This window comes from Heliangelus exortis, chromosome 3, assembly GCF_036169615.1.
Source record: "Heliangelus exortis chromosome 3, bHelExo1.hap1, whole genome shotgun sequence".
Taxonomy (NCBI): domain Eukaryota; kingdom Metazoa; phylum Chordata; class Aves; order Apodiformes; family Trochilidae; genus Heliangelus; species Heliangelus exortis.
In genome coordinates this window covers 109,050,761-109,067,767 of record NC_092424.1, presented here as the reverse complement: position 1 = coordinate 109,067,767, position 17,007 = coordinate 109,050,761, and the positions used below count along the sequence as shown (strand labels likewise).

Sequence of the window (17,007 nt, the reverse complement as noted above, 5' to 3'; positions counted from 1 at the left end):
ACTCTGTAAAGTAGATGTCAGCTTGCTATACCCACAAGGAGTTAATCTATCCACACTGTACATTAAGATCTTCAATAATTGGAAGTGATTGGCCAAAGTGCTGTAAACCTGGCAGAAATTTGTTGCCTTATTTTCTGCAAACCACAAGCCCATCTTATTAATTGAGAAACGAACATTAACTGGCATTAGTTGGCATCTGTAAACTGAAAAAAGAGAAATGACCACAGTAGGCATTCAGCTGTAAACAGTAGAGCTGCAAAACTGCAACAGGTAAAATTGGTTTTTAAGCATGAATGCAAAACCATTTCAGTTGGCTGCTGGCAGATGCCCAAGTCTAGGGTTTTTAATGAGGCTTCTGCATCAAAATAAGTGAAACCACATGGAATTTTAATTGTTCTTATTCTAAATATGAAACAAACTGGAGCAGTATTCTTGAATCTAGGATGTTAGCATATATATTGGCATATTTACACGACCACTTCTCTGTTCTGAACACACAGCTTTCAGAAAACTTGAGTGCCAGGCTGTGTTGCTGTGTTGGGGGGGAATCACTTGGAAGATTCAAAAGCAGTTAAACCTGGGCTCTCTCAGATATGAAGGGTTTGGTTTTTTTCAAAATACTTTTTTTGTTTTGTTTTGTTTTGGTTTGGTTTGGTTTTTTGCTTTTTTTTTTTGTCAAGCATGGTGAGTTGATCAGACTGTACAGGGAAAGAAGATCCCTTGCTGTGCTTGTTGCCATGTTTCTCTTTCTGGTGGCACAAAAAAGTCTCTTCTCTCTACAGAAGTGTAGTTTCATAATCATGTGGCCAAGATGTATGGGAGAGGATCTGTGCTTCACCCATTTCATACAAGCTATCACGAGAGTGGGAATTCACAGATGCAAATAGTTTTCTTGCTCTAATGGAGGAACAATTAGCATAAATCTTTAATCCTGCTGGGGAGAGGAATAAATAAATTACTTACTTGCACTGTCATGTTACTGTATTGCTGATGGACATCACTAGTTGTTCACAACTGGGTATAAAAAGATGGGTGCCATACTCAGAAGAGCAAAAGCTAAACATATATAAATTAATATGGATCTAGTGTTTGCAAGTTAGAACTAAAATCAACATTAACACGAGGAGGTAGCACAGGGAAAGGAGTAGGAGGGTGAAAATGCAGCAGTCAGATTGCATAGCAGTGAGGATGGCAAAAAGCTGAATTTTGGAGGTGGCTTTTAAAAAAGTTTCTGGACTCACTCTAAAAAGAGGCTTCAGAACAGGCATCACAGAAAGCTTTTTTCTGTCCTCCAAAAATACCTTTACACAATGGAGATACAGAAGGCTGAGAATAAATTGCAACTTAGTGCAAGGGAGGCAGCAAAAGGTATTAAGGTAAAGGGGGGTTGGAGAAGTGAGTTTGCGGGAGCCATGCAGACACAGCCAAGGGTTATGGTTATTTGGCCTTTGGGTTAGTAGGATTGTGCTTTACAAGCAACAGTAAAAATAAACAAGTGTGGATTTACTAGGGTATGTAAGGAGGTTTGTAGCCCCACATTAGAAATGCCTATGTGTGGCGTGGAGATTCCCAGTCATTCGACACATGCATGATCTCTTGGCAGCATCCATACAGGTAATATTGGGATCTAGCCCTGAAAGGGAGATTGCTTTTTAATTTGTAGAACTGTATGGATAGTTTGTTGTTTAAAAAAAAAAAAAAAAAGAAAAAAAAAGAAAAAAAAAAGTGTTGGTTGCAAAGAAACTAAAAATGCTGATGTTCTACACCCTTGCACTCATACCAATTCTACCTTTAATTATAAAAGTCTTGTTTAGCTTTCTATCAGGGTAAACTAAGAGCAACTCTGTTCACGTTGAGAGAGTTGCAATAACAATGAAAGAAAAAAAAAAAAAAAAGGAGCATAAGTGGTAGCAGATTGAAACTCAGTATTTTGAGCAGCTGGGGAAAAACCTTATATTTCCAGATACGTATCAGACCTGTTCACAATATAAAGGATAGTGTTCCAAAATTACAGCTTTGAATCTGGGTGGTATTGCCTCTGGCTATTGTTTGCAGTTGGGAACGAAAGAAGTTGCATCAAGTAGTAGAGTGTTTGCTGAAAAGGTACAAGTTATATTACATTCCACGGTGCTGTGGTTGAAGGGGTTGATGATGGAGACAGACCCATTCACCCCTAGGTCACTGATTCGGTTCCAGATAAAGATAATAGCAGTCACATTGTCATCAGAGTTAAAAATGGGCTTTTACTGCCCATTTAAAGTTCTGTACTCAATTTCTTTTGAAACAGCAGATTATAATCCCTGGGCTTCAGGCTGCACGGGTTTGACACTTGGCTGGCTGCGGTCCAGGTCTTCCAGCTTGATTCCAAGCTATTCCTGAGCTTTGCCCTGCTGCTACCTTTAGATATCATCTGATACTATATTGAAGGCTTGGGCTAAATGACCTGGTACAACAGGAGATCTAAATACCAAAATGTGCCACACAAGGTGGCAGGGTCTGTTGAGTGTGTGGCTTAGGGTAGCAACCACCATTATGTATGCTATAGGTGGTCAAGGGCAGAAGGCTGATTCAAAGGTCAGATTCCAAGCCTGTCTACAAGGAGAAGCCTTGCTATCCCTTATACTGAGGATACACAGGGTGTTTCAGTGTTGAGCACATCAGTTTTTCACCTAGAAGATGCCACGTTTTCCTTTAAGGTAAAATCAGATTTGGTAGATTGGCAAAGTGAACCCTTGGATCTAGAGGATTGTAAAGCAATCTATAGAGGTGTCAGCTGGAAAGCACAGGGAGAGCTTGTTTGGTTTCATGATTTTCCCCCTTTCTTTATATCCCACTCTTTCCATATCTCCCACTCTCTCTAAAAATGTATAGATGTATCTACTGCATAATGGCTGATGCATTTTCCTTTTTACACTGTATTCCTTCATTAGGCTTTTTTTTTCCCCCTTTTCCCACACCCTTTTTGTTTTCCACTTTTCTGGCTCTCAACACGAGCTTTCACCATCTTTTTCTTCTGCTCCTGTCCATCCCACAGTCTCCTAAACAGATCACCAAGCTACTAACGTTTACTTTTCAGTTCTGCTCCAAAACTTTGGGTGTTTGATGTGGGATTAGAAATTAGACAAAATGAGTTTGCCCGTCCCTGTTTTGCGTTAGACTCCAATTCACAGCGTTACCATCCAGACACTCACAGTAGCCATAAACTCTGTGGTCTTTTTTTCAACCAGACTGCAAAGACTGAATATGAAAACAACTTGTTTTCAATGGCAAAAAGGAAAAAAAAAAAAAGAAAAAAAAAAGAAAAAAAAAAAGAAAAAAAGAAAAAAAGTGCTGGGCTTGAAATTTTCCATCGACTGCACTGAAAAATAAAATTTGCATCTCCACTATCAGCTCAGTGACCTTGCCCGTCCTCTGGATGCAGCAAATAATATTTTTTTGGCCACAGGAAGTTGCTGAGCAGATTCTCACCTAAATATATTGATTTAAGGCAAGAAGTGGGGCTTTGTCACCCCCAGTGTAACTCCCCTGGTGTCAATGATGCAACTAACTCAGTGTTGCCAACTCTCATGGTTTTATTACAAGTTGCACAGAAATTTCTGATTTTCTGGAAACCCCAGCTCCTGACAGCATATACTGAGGTGGGAATCTCAGCTTTTGTGTGCAACCATACCTGAGTTTCTTGAGAGAACGTAGCAAAAACCAGAGACACGTAACCTGCAAAGCTCAGAAGGCAAATCAACTCCAAATCCACCCTTCTCTTTTTGGCTCTTTTTCAATCTTTTGATTTTTGAGATTTTTTTCTTTTTTTTCCTTTCCCCCGGCCTGACACGTGATCTTTGAACACTCCAGGTTGGCAATGCTGCTCCCTCCATTGGCATCAGTGGAGTTAGACCAGGGATGAGTTTGGCCCAGCATTTGTAGAAGACGGGTGTATGACTCTGTTCCTTGCACTGTATTATTTGCTTTGCTCTGCTGTTCTCTTGGGGGCCAAAAGAAGTTGGGGTTTCGTAGAGCGATAAAATTCTATCATCACTTGATTAAAAAAAATGGTATTTACAGAATTGTTTTCCCCCGTCTTTTGTTATAATTTTTTAGGTGCTTCAGAGCTGGGCCCATTTTCAGATCCCAGGCAGTTCACAAGCATTTCATCCCTCACTGAGAGCCGCTTCTCCAACCCACGAATGCACTATCCAGCCACCTTTACCTATACACCGCCAGTCACCTCAGGCATGTCACTGGGTATGTCCGCAACCACTCACTACCACACCTACCTACCACCACCTTACCCCGGCTCTTCCCAAAACCAAAGTGGACCTTTCCAGACCAGCAGCACTCCATATCTCTACTATGGCACTTCATCAGGATCATACCAGTTCCCCATGGTGCCGGGAGGGGACCGCTCCCCTTCCAGGATGCTTCCGCCGTGCACCACCACGGCCAACGGCAGCACGCTCTTAAACCCTAACTTGCCCAACCAGAGTGACGGTGTGGAGGCAGATGGCAGCCACAGCAGCTCCCCAACTGTCTTGAATTCTAGTGGCAGGATGGATGAGTCTGTTTGGAGGCCCTACTGAGATTTCTCCTTTAGCCGGTCTGACCTCTCTGCGAGCCAAAAAAAAAAAAAAAAAAAAAAAAAAAAAAAAATACTCCCCCCAAAACAAAAAAAACGAACAAACCAAAAAAAAAAAAAAAACCCAAACAAATGGTCGACTGACTACGAAGTGCCTGGTTTTTCTGTTTATTTTTTCTTTTTTGTTTTTTGTTTTTTTTTAAGAAAAGAAAGATTTTAACGATATGTGCAACTGTGTAGATGGAATGATAATGGCCATAAGTAACACCAGGGTTACCAACACACCACAACCCGTGTTTCAGATTATGTGGATCAAAGCACATATTTTTATTATTTTTTTTTCCTCGGAACCATTTTACCTTGTTTTATATTTAAAATGTACTTTTTACACACACCAAAAAAAAATCACTCCCTCTTTTTTTTTTTTTTTTTTTTTTTCCTCTCCATTTTTTTTTTTTTGGTCTAGCATGTTGTAGTAACTAGTGAGTACCTTGGCCAGGAGACAACAGGTTCCCTGGCAATCAGGAGAGACATGGTGATGCAAGGCAAAGGCTGCATTCCCTTTTATTTTTTAATAAAAAACCAACAAATTAAACAAGCTAACCATGAACTCCAGATACAGTTGCAATCATACAACGTATGGGACCCTCATCCCACCCATAGTGCAATTCAACCAGCTTGTATTGGTGCACATAAAAAGGAAAGCAAAGCTCAAGTTGCTTTTATTTTGCCATGATACATTCAGATGTAAACAGCTGTCCCAAAAACCTCTGTCTGAGCCTTGCTGCAGATAATGGTTGGAACTTCTCTGTGTTCATTGCTTTTTTTTTTTTGGTATGTTTTTGGTTGCTGAAAGAGAACGAGTCTTCAAGCTAGGCTAGACAACCCTGGGGTCTCCTTTTTTGCTTTTGTATCCGTTCATTCTTCCCTCAATTATCCAAAAAACCAAAAATAACAACCAAAACCTTCTAAAAAAAAAAAGTAAAATGTTATTACTTATGCAAAGTATGAAAATGGCAATATAGATTTCTAGAGCCAAAGTGGTATACATAGTATTTGTGTTAGGCTATGGGGGTTTTTTGTTTTGTTTTGTTTTGTTTTTAAATTATAAATGTGTAAAATTTGAGGTTGTTTGCTGACATGAATCATCATATAACTTTAAAAGGATATTTATAATTATTTAATGACATTTGGACCCTTTAAACGTTTCTTAATGTAATGGTATACTGACTTCGGTCTCTAAAAGTATTTTTTTTTTTGTTTAGTTTTGGGGTTTTTTTACTTATTACATTTCTGCAATGGTGTAAACCTCAAACCTTCAGCCAACTCTGAAAAGCAGTTCCAGTGTGAACCAGTTTACAATGTGACTTAAAAATTACAAACCCGACCCAAATGCATCCACATCCTACATTTAGATGTAGGTTCTTTTTATATAACTTATGAAGGAAATATTGTGTTTAAAATATTTTTATTAGCTATCTGGTTGCCTTCAACACAGTCTTGCCTTTTAATCAGAACTTGTGGAGACACTGGAAAAATGGCAGGAAGGATGAATTTTGTTCTGTCCTTCCCCTGATTTCTTCTTCTCCCAGGATTTTTCTCAGAACTTCAAAATATGAAAATATACCTATTTAAAATGTTCTGGTTTGACAGTGTGATTTGAATTTCACCAGGTTTTTCTTTTTTATGTTCCCCAAAAGAAAAATCAGAACTATTTCAAAGCTCATATTTTACAAATAACGAATTGTTAAATATCTCAGACGTGGGGCTAAGGGAGAGCATTGGTGAAACTTTTTCCCTTCCCCTTTTCAAGTTCAGCTCACTCAATACAATAAAAAGGTTCAAAAGATGAGACAGAATATGCCTGGTAGCGAATCACTTCCCATTAGCATTAAATGCCAGAGCCATCAGGATGCTGCGTGTGCTTTGTAGCTGATGTGGCTGTTGCCCTGCTGGAGAGACACAAGCCCAAGGGCAGCCATATCCACCTCTGCAAACACAGAAGATAAAAAGTCACCTTAAAACCCACCACCCCGGGGCTCCCAGGTGTGATACAGGCAGAGCAAATTGCACCCCCAAACCCTCAACCAACCTGTCTGCTGCCAAACTCTACCCACTGGAGTGGCCCCAAATTTTGCCCAGCCCAAGGCTGCTATGGCAAACGAGGCATTGGCTGGATGTGGTGGGAGCTGAGCTGCCCTCCCCGTGCTGTCCCAAGCAGGTGATGCTCATCTGGGTTTAGCGGGATGCTCAGCACATCCTGATGGGGTTTGCTGGTGCTCCCTCCTTTCCTTGCCCTATCTGTCACCTTCTGCCACCTCCCTGGGGGGGCTGCCAGCTCCTGTGCTGCCAGCTCCTGTGTGTGACCCCCAAAGTGTCACAATAACTCAGTGGTGGGCACAGTCACACAGAGCTGGACAATGCCATCATCCCTCATTAACAGCAAAGCTGTTAAACAATGCGACATTCGCATGCTACGTCCCTCTGATTTGCGTGATAACGCGGTCTTAAAAAAAAAAAAAATTAAATAAAGTCTTTGCCTTCTAAAGGTTGTATACCGAGTATGCTTAAAATATAAGTAAGACACTTTTTTTTTTTTTTTTTACCTTTTTTTTTTTTTTTCTCTTCTGGTACTTAGTTTTCCTTCAAAGATGGAAGCTGTAATTGATTCTATTTATTGTTGGTTTGTGGTAGCTTGAAGCATACCACTGTCCATTTATTTGTAACTGTAAAATACGTTTGTTAGTCTCAGCAGCACTTAAAAAGCCAGTGTCTGGTTACACATTTCAGTTTTGTTTTTTTGTTTAGTAAGCAAGAGAAAAAGATGTACTGCCAGTGCAAGCTGTTTCCTATTTAATAAAAGGTACTATATTTGTACATTATTTGTTATTGCTGAGAAGGGCTTTTTAAGGTTTACTATATGCATATTAAGTAATTTTTAGGGTGCTTTTGTGTCAAAATGTTGTTAAGAGTGGCTGCAGGCAGCAACCCAGATTCTTTTTTTTTTTTTTTTTCTTTTTTTCTTTTCTTAAGACTTTGTTGTAAAATTCAAGCACTTGGTTTTTGTTTCTGGATAAATCCAGCACAGACCAGACTTTTGTTTTGCTCAGTACCCGACAGGACTCTGTGTCCCCGCGGTTTTTCAACTGGACCATTAGGGACAGACGTTGAAAACGTTTTCTCCTCCCAGTTGAGGTGCCCATGCCTGATCCATGCCCTCAGCTTCCCTGGCCATGCAGGCAGGCGTCTGGCTCTGCCTGCTTGAGTTAGGAAGGAAAGGATTTTCAAAGCACCTACAGATGGAGGAGCACCAACTCCATGACTTTCAATAGGTTCCTGTGCTCCTGAACCCTCCTGGTGCCTTTGGAAAACCTCACCTAGTACATCAGGAGGGAGTTGTATGGGATGGGGTAAAAATGCTCATCAAAGCTTTTGGTAAAGGCTTTTGAGTTCACTTGGAAATGCTCTTGAGTCAGGATTTCAGACCAAAACAAAAAAAAAAAAACAACCAACCGGTGCTATGTAGTAAGTCAGATTATTAGACATTTTGTGACGTGCTTAGCATCAACAGAAAGGAGTTTTCTCAAAGGTATGACAATCCTTCCCTTCAGTGAGCAGCAATCTTTGGCACCTGTCATACATTTAAAGATTTTAAAAATGGCCTTTTTTTTCCCTTCTTCCACCTCTTCTATGCTACCAAAGATTTACTTCTAGCACAAACAAGCACGATGTCCCTTTTACCCAACGGAGGATAAAATCCTCCTCTCCCTCATCCTAAGAGTAACCAGATTGGGGTTGGCGGGTCGGGATGGATGAGTAAAGCAAATTATTTAACCCACAGCATCATTCATGTGGTGTTAGAAGACCAGCTGCTGTGTCTTTCTTAGCCTTGAACTTTTTTTGCCAGCAGTCCCCCGAGCAAAGATTTACCAGTTTCCACAGGTACCATCTCAAGTGGGGAAAATTTTGCACTTTCATACTTAGCAAAGCAAAGCTCAGCCCCGCACTGGGCTGCAGGCAGACAACAAGCCATGAGCAAAAGCAATAATTAGAACCTGGATCAGCCATGAGCTCAAAGAAGCCCCATTCTCTGAACCCCTGAATTTTGTGTTGTTTTCAAGTAGAATGCATTTCATTTTAACATTTTTCTGAGAACTTTTTAGATGTTTGTTTACTTCCATGTTTACAGATAACTGTTTGCTTTTTTTTTTTTTTTTTTTTTTTTTTTTTTTTTATATGCAGTACTTTTAACTATATCAGCCAAAACCATACCCTTACAGTAACTTTTTTTTTAGGTAATATGAGTGACATTCCAATTTTTTTTGTTGTTGTTAAATATGCTTTACCAGTCTTGAATTTCCGCTGGAACAAAATATTTGTAGCATTTTGTGTAAATACAAGCTTTAATTTTTTTATTTTTTCAAATGCTGTCACCCAAGATTTGCTTTTCATGCACATATTGTACAAACACACTCTGCTTTATGCCACACTATGATTGTGGATCAGTTTACTTCAACTTCAAAGGGACTATTTGTATTGTATGTTGCAACTGTAAATTGAATTGTTTGGCATTTTCTCATGATTGTAATATTAATTTGAAGTTTGAATTTCATTTTCAATAAAATGGCTTTTTTTTGTTAATGTTTTTCTACGCTTCTTTTTCTTCCACTGTCTCCTTTTAGCCATGCACCAGGCAGGGCAAAAGAAGCACATGGTAGGACACTGTACCAGCACTTCCACGGTGGCCCCATCAGTTTTTGCAGTGCTTAAGTTTCTGATTAAATATAAAAAAGCAATTTTCCAGGCCTATAGGTGGTAAAGAGCACCTTCTAAATCTGATCTCAAATGCTGCTTCTTCTTCTGAGTCTGCCAACTGTCAAACCCTGTGTTTCTCAGAGAAGTGCCAGCTGCTCCATTCACCTTGCTAGATTGTTAACTCTGAAACCTAACAACTGACATTAATCGGAATGTTCTGGTCCTACAGCAGATCTTGAAGTATAGGAAAAGCTGGAATAGATTTCCAAACAGGGGGTAGGGAGGAGGGATTTGGGTTTATGGCACTTCTCCAGGCTGGGGGTTGCACTATCCCCACCTCTTCCTGGTCAGATCTGAGGAATGCAGTTGCAGATAATCTTGTGATTTGCATGACCTGAGGCAAGAATAGTTTCCAAGCAGCAAAAGATCTATGTCTAGGGAGGAGACTGGGGGTGGAGGCTATTTTTCCTCCAGCCTGATGTCAGGGACTAGGAGGAGATGCAGCTAATGAAGGTGAGGTTAAGTTCACCCAAGGCTGTTTGCAGGAGGAGAGAAGAGGACTGGAACTGTTTGCAAGCTTGTGCCTGGTCTCATAGTAAATTCTTGCCCTTTCTGGATATTTCTTGAATCTGGAAAAGAGAAACAGGAATCACAGAGAGGCATGAGGTTCTGCTCATTTCAGGAAATGTTTTCCTCTGAAGTTTAAATGTTAGTAGTACTGATCTTGTGAGCTCTGATGGCTTTACCATGGACCTACACATTTGTTTGTGTGGTGGTTGAAGACTGAGATAATGTCTGGGGGTGTTCAAGGGTGCTTTAATTCCAACTCAGCATCTGGGTCCTGATTTTTGAGAAGCTTTATCCAAGAGTGAGGAACTAAGCAAGCCAATTGATTCTCTGTGGTGTAATTGTTATATAAAGTGTTTTGGGGGGGCTTACCGTATAAACATTAGCTCCAAGACTCTCTGTTGCCCTCTGGTATACAGATTAACCCATTTCAGCTATTCAGACCATAGTGGAGTGTTTATTGTAGTCTTGCTTTCATGGTCACTTAATCCAGATGATAATAAATGAACATTTATGATAAAAATTATAGATGAATAAAAATGAACATTTTTTCATCATTTTTGATGGTCAGGTGGTGGAACAGGGGCCCAGGGAGGCTGACCACCTCTGTTCTTGGAGGTTTACAAGACCAAGATAGTTAAAGCCTAGAGCAACTTGGTCTAACCCCAGAGCTGAGGTTGTTTGAGCAGAAGGTAGAGCTGGAGACCTCCTCCCATGGTCATGGTCCCCTCCATATTATCTCATGTCCTTGTGAGTCAAGCTTGGTGCTATACACTGGGCAGCTTTAAGACCCAGCTTGATAGGGTGCTGGGCCACCTCATTTAGACTATATTATCACCTAGCAAGGTTGGACCAGATCATCCTTGAGGTCCCTTCCAACCTGTCACTATGATTCTGTGATACTATGATTCTATCTCCTATAGGTTGTTGTCTAAGCTAAAAAATAGTTGTGTGGCTGTACAGATAACACATATTCAGCTAAACCCAACAGGAATGAAGAGGTTTGAAAGGATGAAGTGCCTACCTAAGCTTATTATGGGTTTACATAGGTTATTGAGTAGTTACAGTTATCCATATATATTTTTTGTTGGCTTCTAGGATGTTCCTCTGGGATAGCTACGCTGGTGTGGTCAGCACAAGGGTTAGTACAGCAATTCCCACCCCCATGCTGGGAGTGTTGCTTTTGATATTTTGATTCATTTACCCTTTTGCATCTTGAGGAGACTCCCATTCTCTTTCCTTAGCCAGAGACCAATCACTCTTGGGGCAAAATAACCGATGCTGCTCAGCATGGAGAGCTGCCCGATACAGAGACCCATGGAGCAGCAGGGGGACATCAAACTGAAAGTCCTTTCAGAGATAAGTTTGAAAGGCACTTCCTACAAGGGATGGTGGCCATTATCTTCTCCATCTTCTGGTGTCAGTAAGTAAGCTTCTTGCTTTTAGGTTGTGAGAGTTTAACATCAGCTCTGGATTGCTGGAGTCAGGTCTTTGTGGGTCTCACACAGTGTGCAGACGGCGGGCAGCATCTCATGCTGCCTCTCCCTGTCGGCCTTGGTTTTAACTTTTTAATTTCCTGTGGCTGTGAGCAACACTGGAGGGGTTCAGAGCAGCCATGTGTTGGCAGCCACAGGCCTAAATCAGCCTTTCTTGTACCTAAAATGAGCTCCTGGGGAGAGGTGGGAGAGAGAAGGAGCAGGGTCTGACGTTATGGTTCAGCACCAAACCCGCTGCTGGCACCAAATAAAAACATTCGTCAAGCTGTTTACTGGGGAAAGGGAGGAAATAGCCTCAGTCCTATATCCAAGGACTGACTTGCACCATCTAGTTACTTTCTGCATGGTCAGGAGAAAATGAATCATATTTTGGGGTGAAATCCCTCTCCTGAGGGGATTGTTCATGAATGGGCAGTGCCCTGCAGAACTCAGAGCAGTATCCTGCAGCTCTTGGGAGGGTTCAGAGTAGATTATATATTTGAGTAGAAAAAGACATGGTGCAGTGTGGGTGACCCGTTTTGCAACTCAGGCACTCACCACTTGGCTGATCACTTGCAGAGAACAGCCCAAGAACATTATTCACCAGAAATATATTGTTGGAGAAGTTAAAATTATAAGCAAACCCATAATCTTTGGATAGGTGATGGGGGTAACAGTGGCAGGTAAAATACTGGGAGCATTTCTACTCATTGTCTTGAAGAAAAGTTGTATCATGAGCTTAAAGCAAAAAAACAAGTATTTAGCATGCAAAAAAGCTGTCGTTGGCCTTCTGTAGTTGTAACCTTTTCCTTGTAGATCTACTGGTGCAATATCTACTGGGATGCATGGAGCAGTTCTCATGGAGCCTTCTTTGTGATACTCGTATGGTCTTGGAGGTGGGGATATCAACATCTGCCCCACTGGGAATAGGAAGCTGTTGGCCCAGTAACAGATAAGGCTGTGAGATACAAAGAGAACAAAGCCTGAACTTCCAAAAGCATCTGGTGATCTGATGCGGTGCAAACAAAGCAACTTGGGACTGAGGATGTAATTTAAAAAGGAAATTCTCAGCCCTGCCCTGCTGCTTTCATGCAGATTAATTGCATATATTAGTTTGAGTAGATGCGACCTGTGCTTCTAACATCAACTGTGTTACCTAAATAATAAGTGGGATTGAATTTCCCTCACTGGAAATAAAAGAGGACTTGAGTTCCCCTACTTGAGTTTATGTGGGAGAACAAAATAAAATCCCTGTAGTTATATTTGTAAGATCTTGTAAAGATGAGACAAATAAGCTTTTGTTCTCTAGCTGGAAAACTTCAACATTGTCTGTGATTCTCCAGGCAGTTTTTCTCTCCTCTTTTCATGCCTCAGTTTCTCTAAATATAGAACAGGGAATTTACTATTTCCCTACTCCATCAGGGTGTCTCGTGGATTCAGTGTCTGCAGAGAGCTTTGAACTTTTTTTGTTGTTGTTTAGCTCTTTTTTACTCCAAATCCAACGTTTGGTCTCACACCATTGGATAGCGTCCTTTGAAACAGCACATTTCTAAACCACATGTTTAGAAAAATTGACCCAGTTTCCAGACTGCTGATCTGGTCAAAAAACAATGTGGAGTTAAGGCCAAGTTGTGCTGTCTCAACAGATTTAGTCAGGATTTGTGGTGGGGCAGGAGGAGAAGCAGAGCTCACTGCAGTCGGTGCAGGCAGCCCTTGGCCAGCCACTCGCTCGGGATGAGCAGCTGGAGCTTGTGGGATGTCCCAAGATTTAGAGAAAAACAAACAACCCGTGTTGAAGCTGATACACCAAAGTAACTTGCCAGTGATTAATGGTCACCATGAGGACAAATTCAGATGGTGATTACGCCAGAAGAGATCAGCTGAAGTTATTAATAGCTCTGTGGTTTTGGACGTCAGCACTTTTCAACCCGTAAACGAAGGTGGTACCAAGGAAGGGTCACCAAAAGGCTGTCTGGAAGGGGTCTCCATGGGCATCCTTGTCCAAGGGAGGCTTGATGCAGGACCACTGCCACCAAATATGGTCAGCATAGCTGTGCCAAACAAGGCTTGAGACGTTCCAAGCGTGGAGATGGAGCCAGGGCTTCAGCAGAGAATCTCGTCCCTACATTTCTGACATCCATCCCCAACCTCCTAAAGTTCCAATGGTGACTTTTCCCCCAGTCTCTGGGTTAGGGCTTGGATTTGGGCACACAGGGCACAGTAAGGGTTCAAAACAAGGGTAGGTCTCAAAATGAGGTTTAAAAAGGCCAAGTGTCAGGTCCTGCATTTAAGTCACAGCAACCCCAGGCAATGCTAGAGGCTTGGGGTAGAGTTGCTGGAAAGCTGCCCAGTGGAAAAGGACCTGGGAGTGTTGGTCAACACCCAGCTGAATATGAGCCAGTGTGTACCCAGGTGGCCAAGAAGGCCAACAGCATCCTGGCTTATATCAGAAGAGTGTGGCCAGCAGGAGAAGGGAAATGATGGTGCCCTTGTACTCAGCACTGGTGAGGCTGCATCTCAAGTGCTGTGTTCAGTTCTGGGCCTCTCACTACAAGAGGGACATTTTGCTGCTGGAGTGAGTTCAAAGAAGGGCAACCAAGCTGATGATGAGTCTGGAGAAAAAGTTCTGTGAGGAGAGGCTGAGGGAATCGGGGTTGTTTAGTCTGGAGAAGAGGAGGCTGAGAAGAGACCTTATTGCTCTCTACAACTACCTGAAAGGAGGCTGTAGGGAGGTGGCGGGTGCTGGTCTCTTCTCTCAAGGAAGTAATGATAGGACTAGAGGAAGTGGCCTGAAGTTGCACCAGGGGAGCTTTGGAATAGGTGTCAGGAAGAATGTATTTACTTAGAGAGTAGTTAGGTGCTGGAACAGGCTGTCCAGGGAGGTGGTGCTATTAGCTCCCTGGAGCTATTAAAAAACCATGTAGACGAGCCATTTCAGGACATGCTGTAGTGGTCATAATAATATATATATATTATTTTCTTTAAAAAATTTTTTGGGGGGTGGCTGGGGGAGGAGGTGCTGAATGTTGGATACAGTGGTCTTAGAGGTCTTTTTCCAACCATGACAATTCTATGATTCTCTGAAAACCTTGTTGCACATCTTGTTGCACATCCAATACTTCCACCACTTTATTTAATACCTCTAGTCTGAGACTTGAGAGCACTATTAAAAATAAAGCCAGAGTCTAAACACCAAGGATGCCCCTCACACTCCAGCTTACTTTTTTTCTTCTGTAGTTGGAAAAAGAAGTCCTTAGTAGCTGAAAATGATGATGATGCATCCAAATCTTATGAGATAGCTTCTCCCAGGAAAGCACAATTTTTATTCTTTCTTTGGGGTTTGTGAAAGCTGTTAGCAAGCATTAGGAAATAGGAAGGACAGGCCATAGAAGAAGGGAAAAAACCCTCAGATAATCCAGAGAGATCTCAAGAGACCTGGATGTGAAGGATCTTTGTCCTTTTATTGCTAGTAGTGGTGTTCTCCTAACAGAGCAGGATGTTCTCATCTTTTAATAATAGCCAGACCAGATGCTAAAGTCTCTTCTGCAAATGCTGCAGAAGTGAAGAGAACAGCTGATTTCTGTTAAGATGAACACACCAGGAAAATAAGCCAAAAAAAAAATGCATGAGAAGTCTCCAGAGGTCTTCCTTTGCAAGGCCTTTTGGAAGCTAGATCTCAAAGTCAGGACTGAAAATCCAATCTCTGCTTCTGTCCCTTTGCTGATCGGCGGCCGCGTGACAGGGGAGTCATCCATGGGTTTGTAGCAGCACTTTCAGGGGTTTCCTCATGAACTTTAAAGAGCTGAAAAATCCAAAGCCTTTGCCTTTTGGGGAACTGTAGAAAGTACCAGTCAATGAGGAATTTGTTTGACATGTTCTTTGCCATAGAAATGGTTATGTGCTCAGCTGGGACTGGTGATTTAAAATGACGTCTTTGGCTCATCTTTGTTTTGTACTTTCCCCTCTGCCCTGTTTTCTTTTGTTAGTCTATTTTATTTATATTTTATCTCTGTAAGAGATTATTTCAAACTGCTTAACAGAGTCAAAAATGTCTTTTTGTAAGTTGTTGACTGGACATCAAGAAAGATGCCTCTTACTCTCTTCATATTACCTCTTCAATCATCTGTTCCTTACGTTCAGCATGTAAAATGCATTTCCCTCCAGGCAGGGATCTTTGAAATCAAAGTATAATCACTCATGTATGTAAGGTGCCTATAGGTGTTGGATGGGAAGTGTTTTGTGAGAAGTAGGGTACGTAGTTACAAGTTGTGATGTATTTTTTTAATGGGGCAATGTCCAAGTGAAAAAAGAACTGCCTGTGCATCATGTTCACACATTTTTCTCATATGCTGAATGACAGTCCTCAAAAACAGTTCTTAGAAACCAGAAAAAAACCCATTGTGAAATGATGGGGAGAACATATCCAGTGTTTAGGATTGCCAGCTAATGACTGCAGATAAAGATGTTTACAGAGAACTTGTGCAACCCTTGTCCTTGCCAGCAAGGGAAGGTTTTGTATGTGTCATTTCAAACCTCCACAACTCTGTCTTACTGAGAGTATCCCCCCAGTTACTATTTTCCTAAGTTTCTGGTTAGGATTTCATCTAGGTTGCTCCATTTAACAGGACACAGAGACTTTTTTTTCTTTTTTATGTGCACTGCATATATTTATAAAATATATTCCTCTTTTTTTTTTTGGGGGGGGGGGGATAGTCACGTTAATCCCAAAAGTTTATTTATTGTGGAATTCTGCTCCAGAGCAGCTCACCATCTCCTTTGTGGCAGCAAATACTAGCAGATAATGTGGCTGAACTGCAACATTACCTGCAATGTATCATCTTTTGGATTTACTGAGCCAGGTGGGAGAGACCCTGTGCCTTCTCTGTGCCTGCAGCACCAGCAGTGGGGGTGGAAGGAAGATTCTCAGCTTGTGTCTGAGGGCACGTTCCTCATGGTGGGACAGCTGGCTGCTCAGACAGACCTGGCTGTATCAGACCTCACCATCTAGATAAAAAAAAACAAAACAAAAAAGAGATCATTTAGGTCAGCTGCAGTGTGATGGCCTAGAGACAGGAAAACACAAACCACGGGTACTTGAAGGGACCAGGGTTCAGAGAAACCTCCCCAGGTTCAAGACCAGTTGGTGGGGGCTTGCACCCACGCTGGGGCTGCAGGGTGAAACTTTGATGAAGATGGATAAATGAAAGCATGTCTTAAACAAATGTTCTCTCAAGAGACTAAATCTTCAAGACTAAATTCTAACTTTCTTCTGAAAGCAATAGGGCTCTGAAGGCACCCTTTGTTCCAGCTGCCCTAGAAGTTTTCACCACCTCAGGTCAGCATTCACATCTTGCCTTTGACTCCTTCTATCAAAAAGCAAAGCTAAAATCAGATCCAGTTTGCTCTTTGGGGAAGTGTAGACTTGCTGAAGTCCTACCAGTTTTAATGGCATTATTGGCCCTTTGGCATTTCAGATGCTGCTTCCTTCAAGTATTTTAACTATAAACACTTCCTGACCCATGAGAGCTGATACAAGCTGCACAAAGGGATCTTTCCCTTCCCTAGCTCTGTAGCCCAAGCCCATCACTGGTGCACACAGGTTTCCCCATCTCCGTCCCCACACTGGTTTTGTGAATCAAA

The 17,007-nt window shown here is 41.7% G+C and overlaps 1 protein-coding gene across 4 annotated transcripts in view; it reads left to right on the top strand.

Moving 5' to 3' along the window:
* RUNX2 (RUNX family transcription factor 2) overlaps nucleotides 1-17,007 on the top strand; it is a 161,993-nt gene that overhangs the window by 85,042 nt on the left and 59,944 nt on the right. For 2 of the 4 annotated variants that reach the window (XM_071742144.1, XM_071742143.1), the window contains one exon: nucleotides 4,096-9,211. The exons of the other annotated variants lie outside the window; for them this stretch is intronic. In XM_071742144.1, the coding sequence (XP_071598245.1) occupies nucleotides 4,096-4,574 (479 nt within the window). In that variant the 3' untranslated portion in view covers nucleotides 4,575-9,211. Of the gene's footprint in view, nucleotides 1-4,095; nucleotides 9,212-17,007 lie in introns of those variants that run through there. 4 annotated transcript variants of the gene reach the window in all.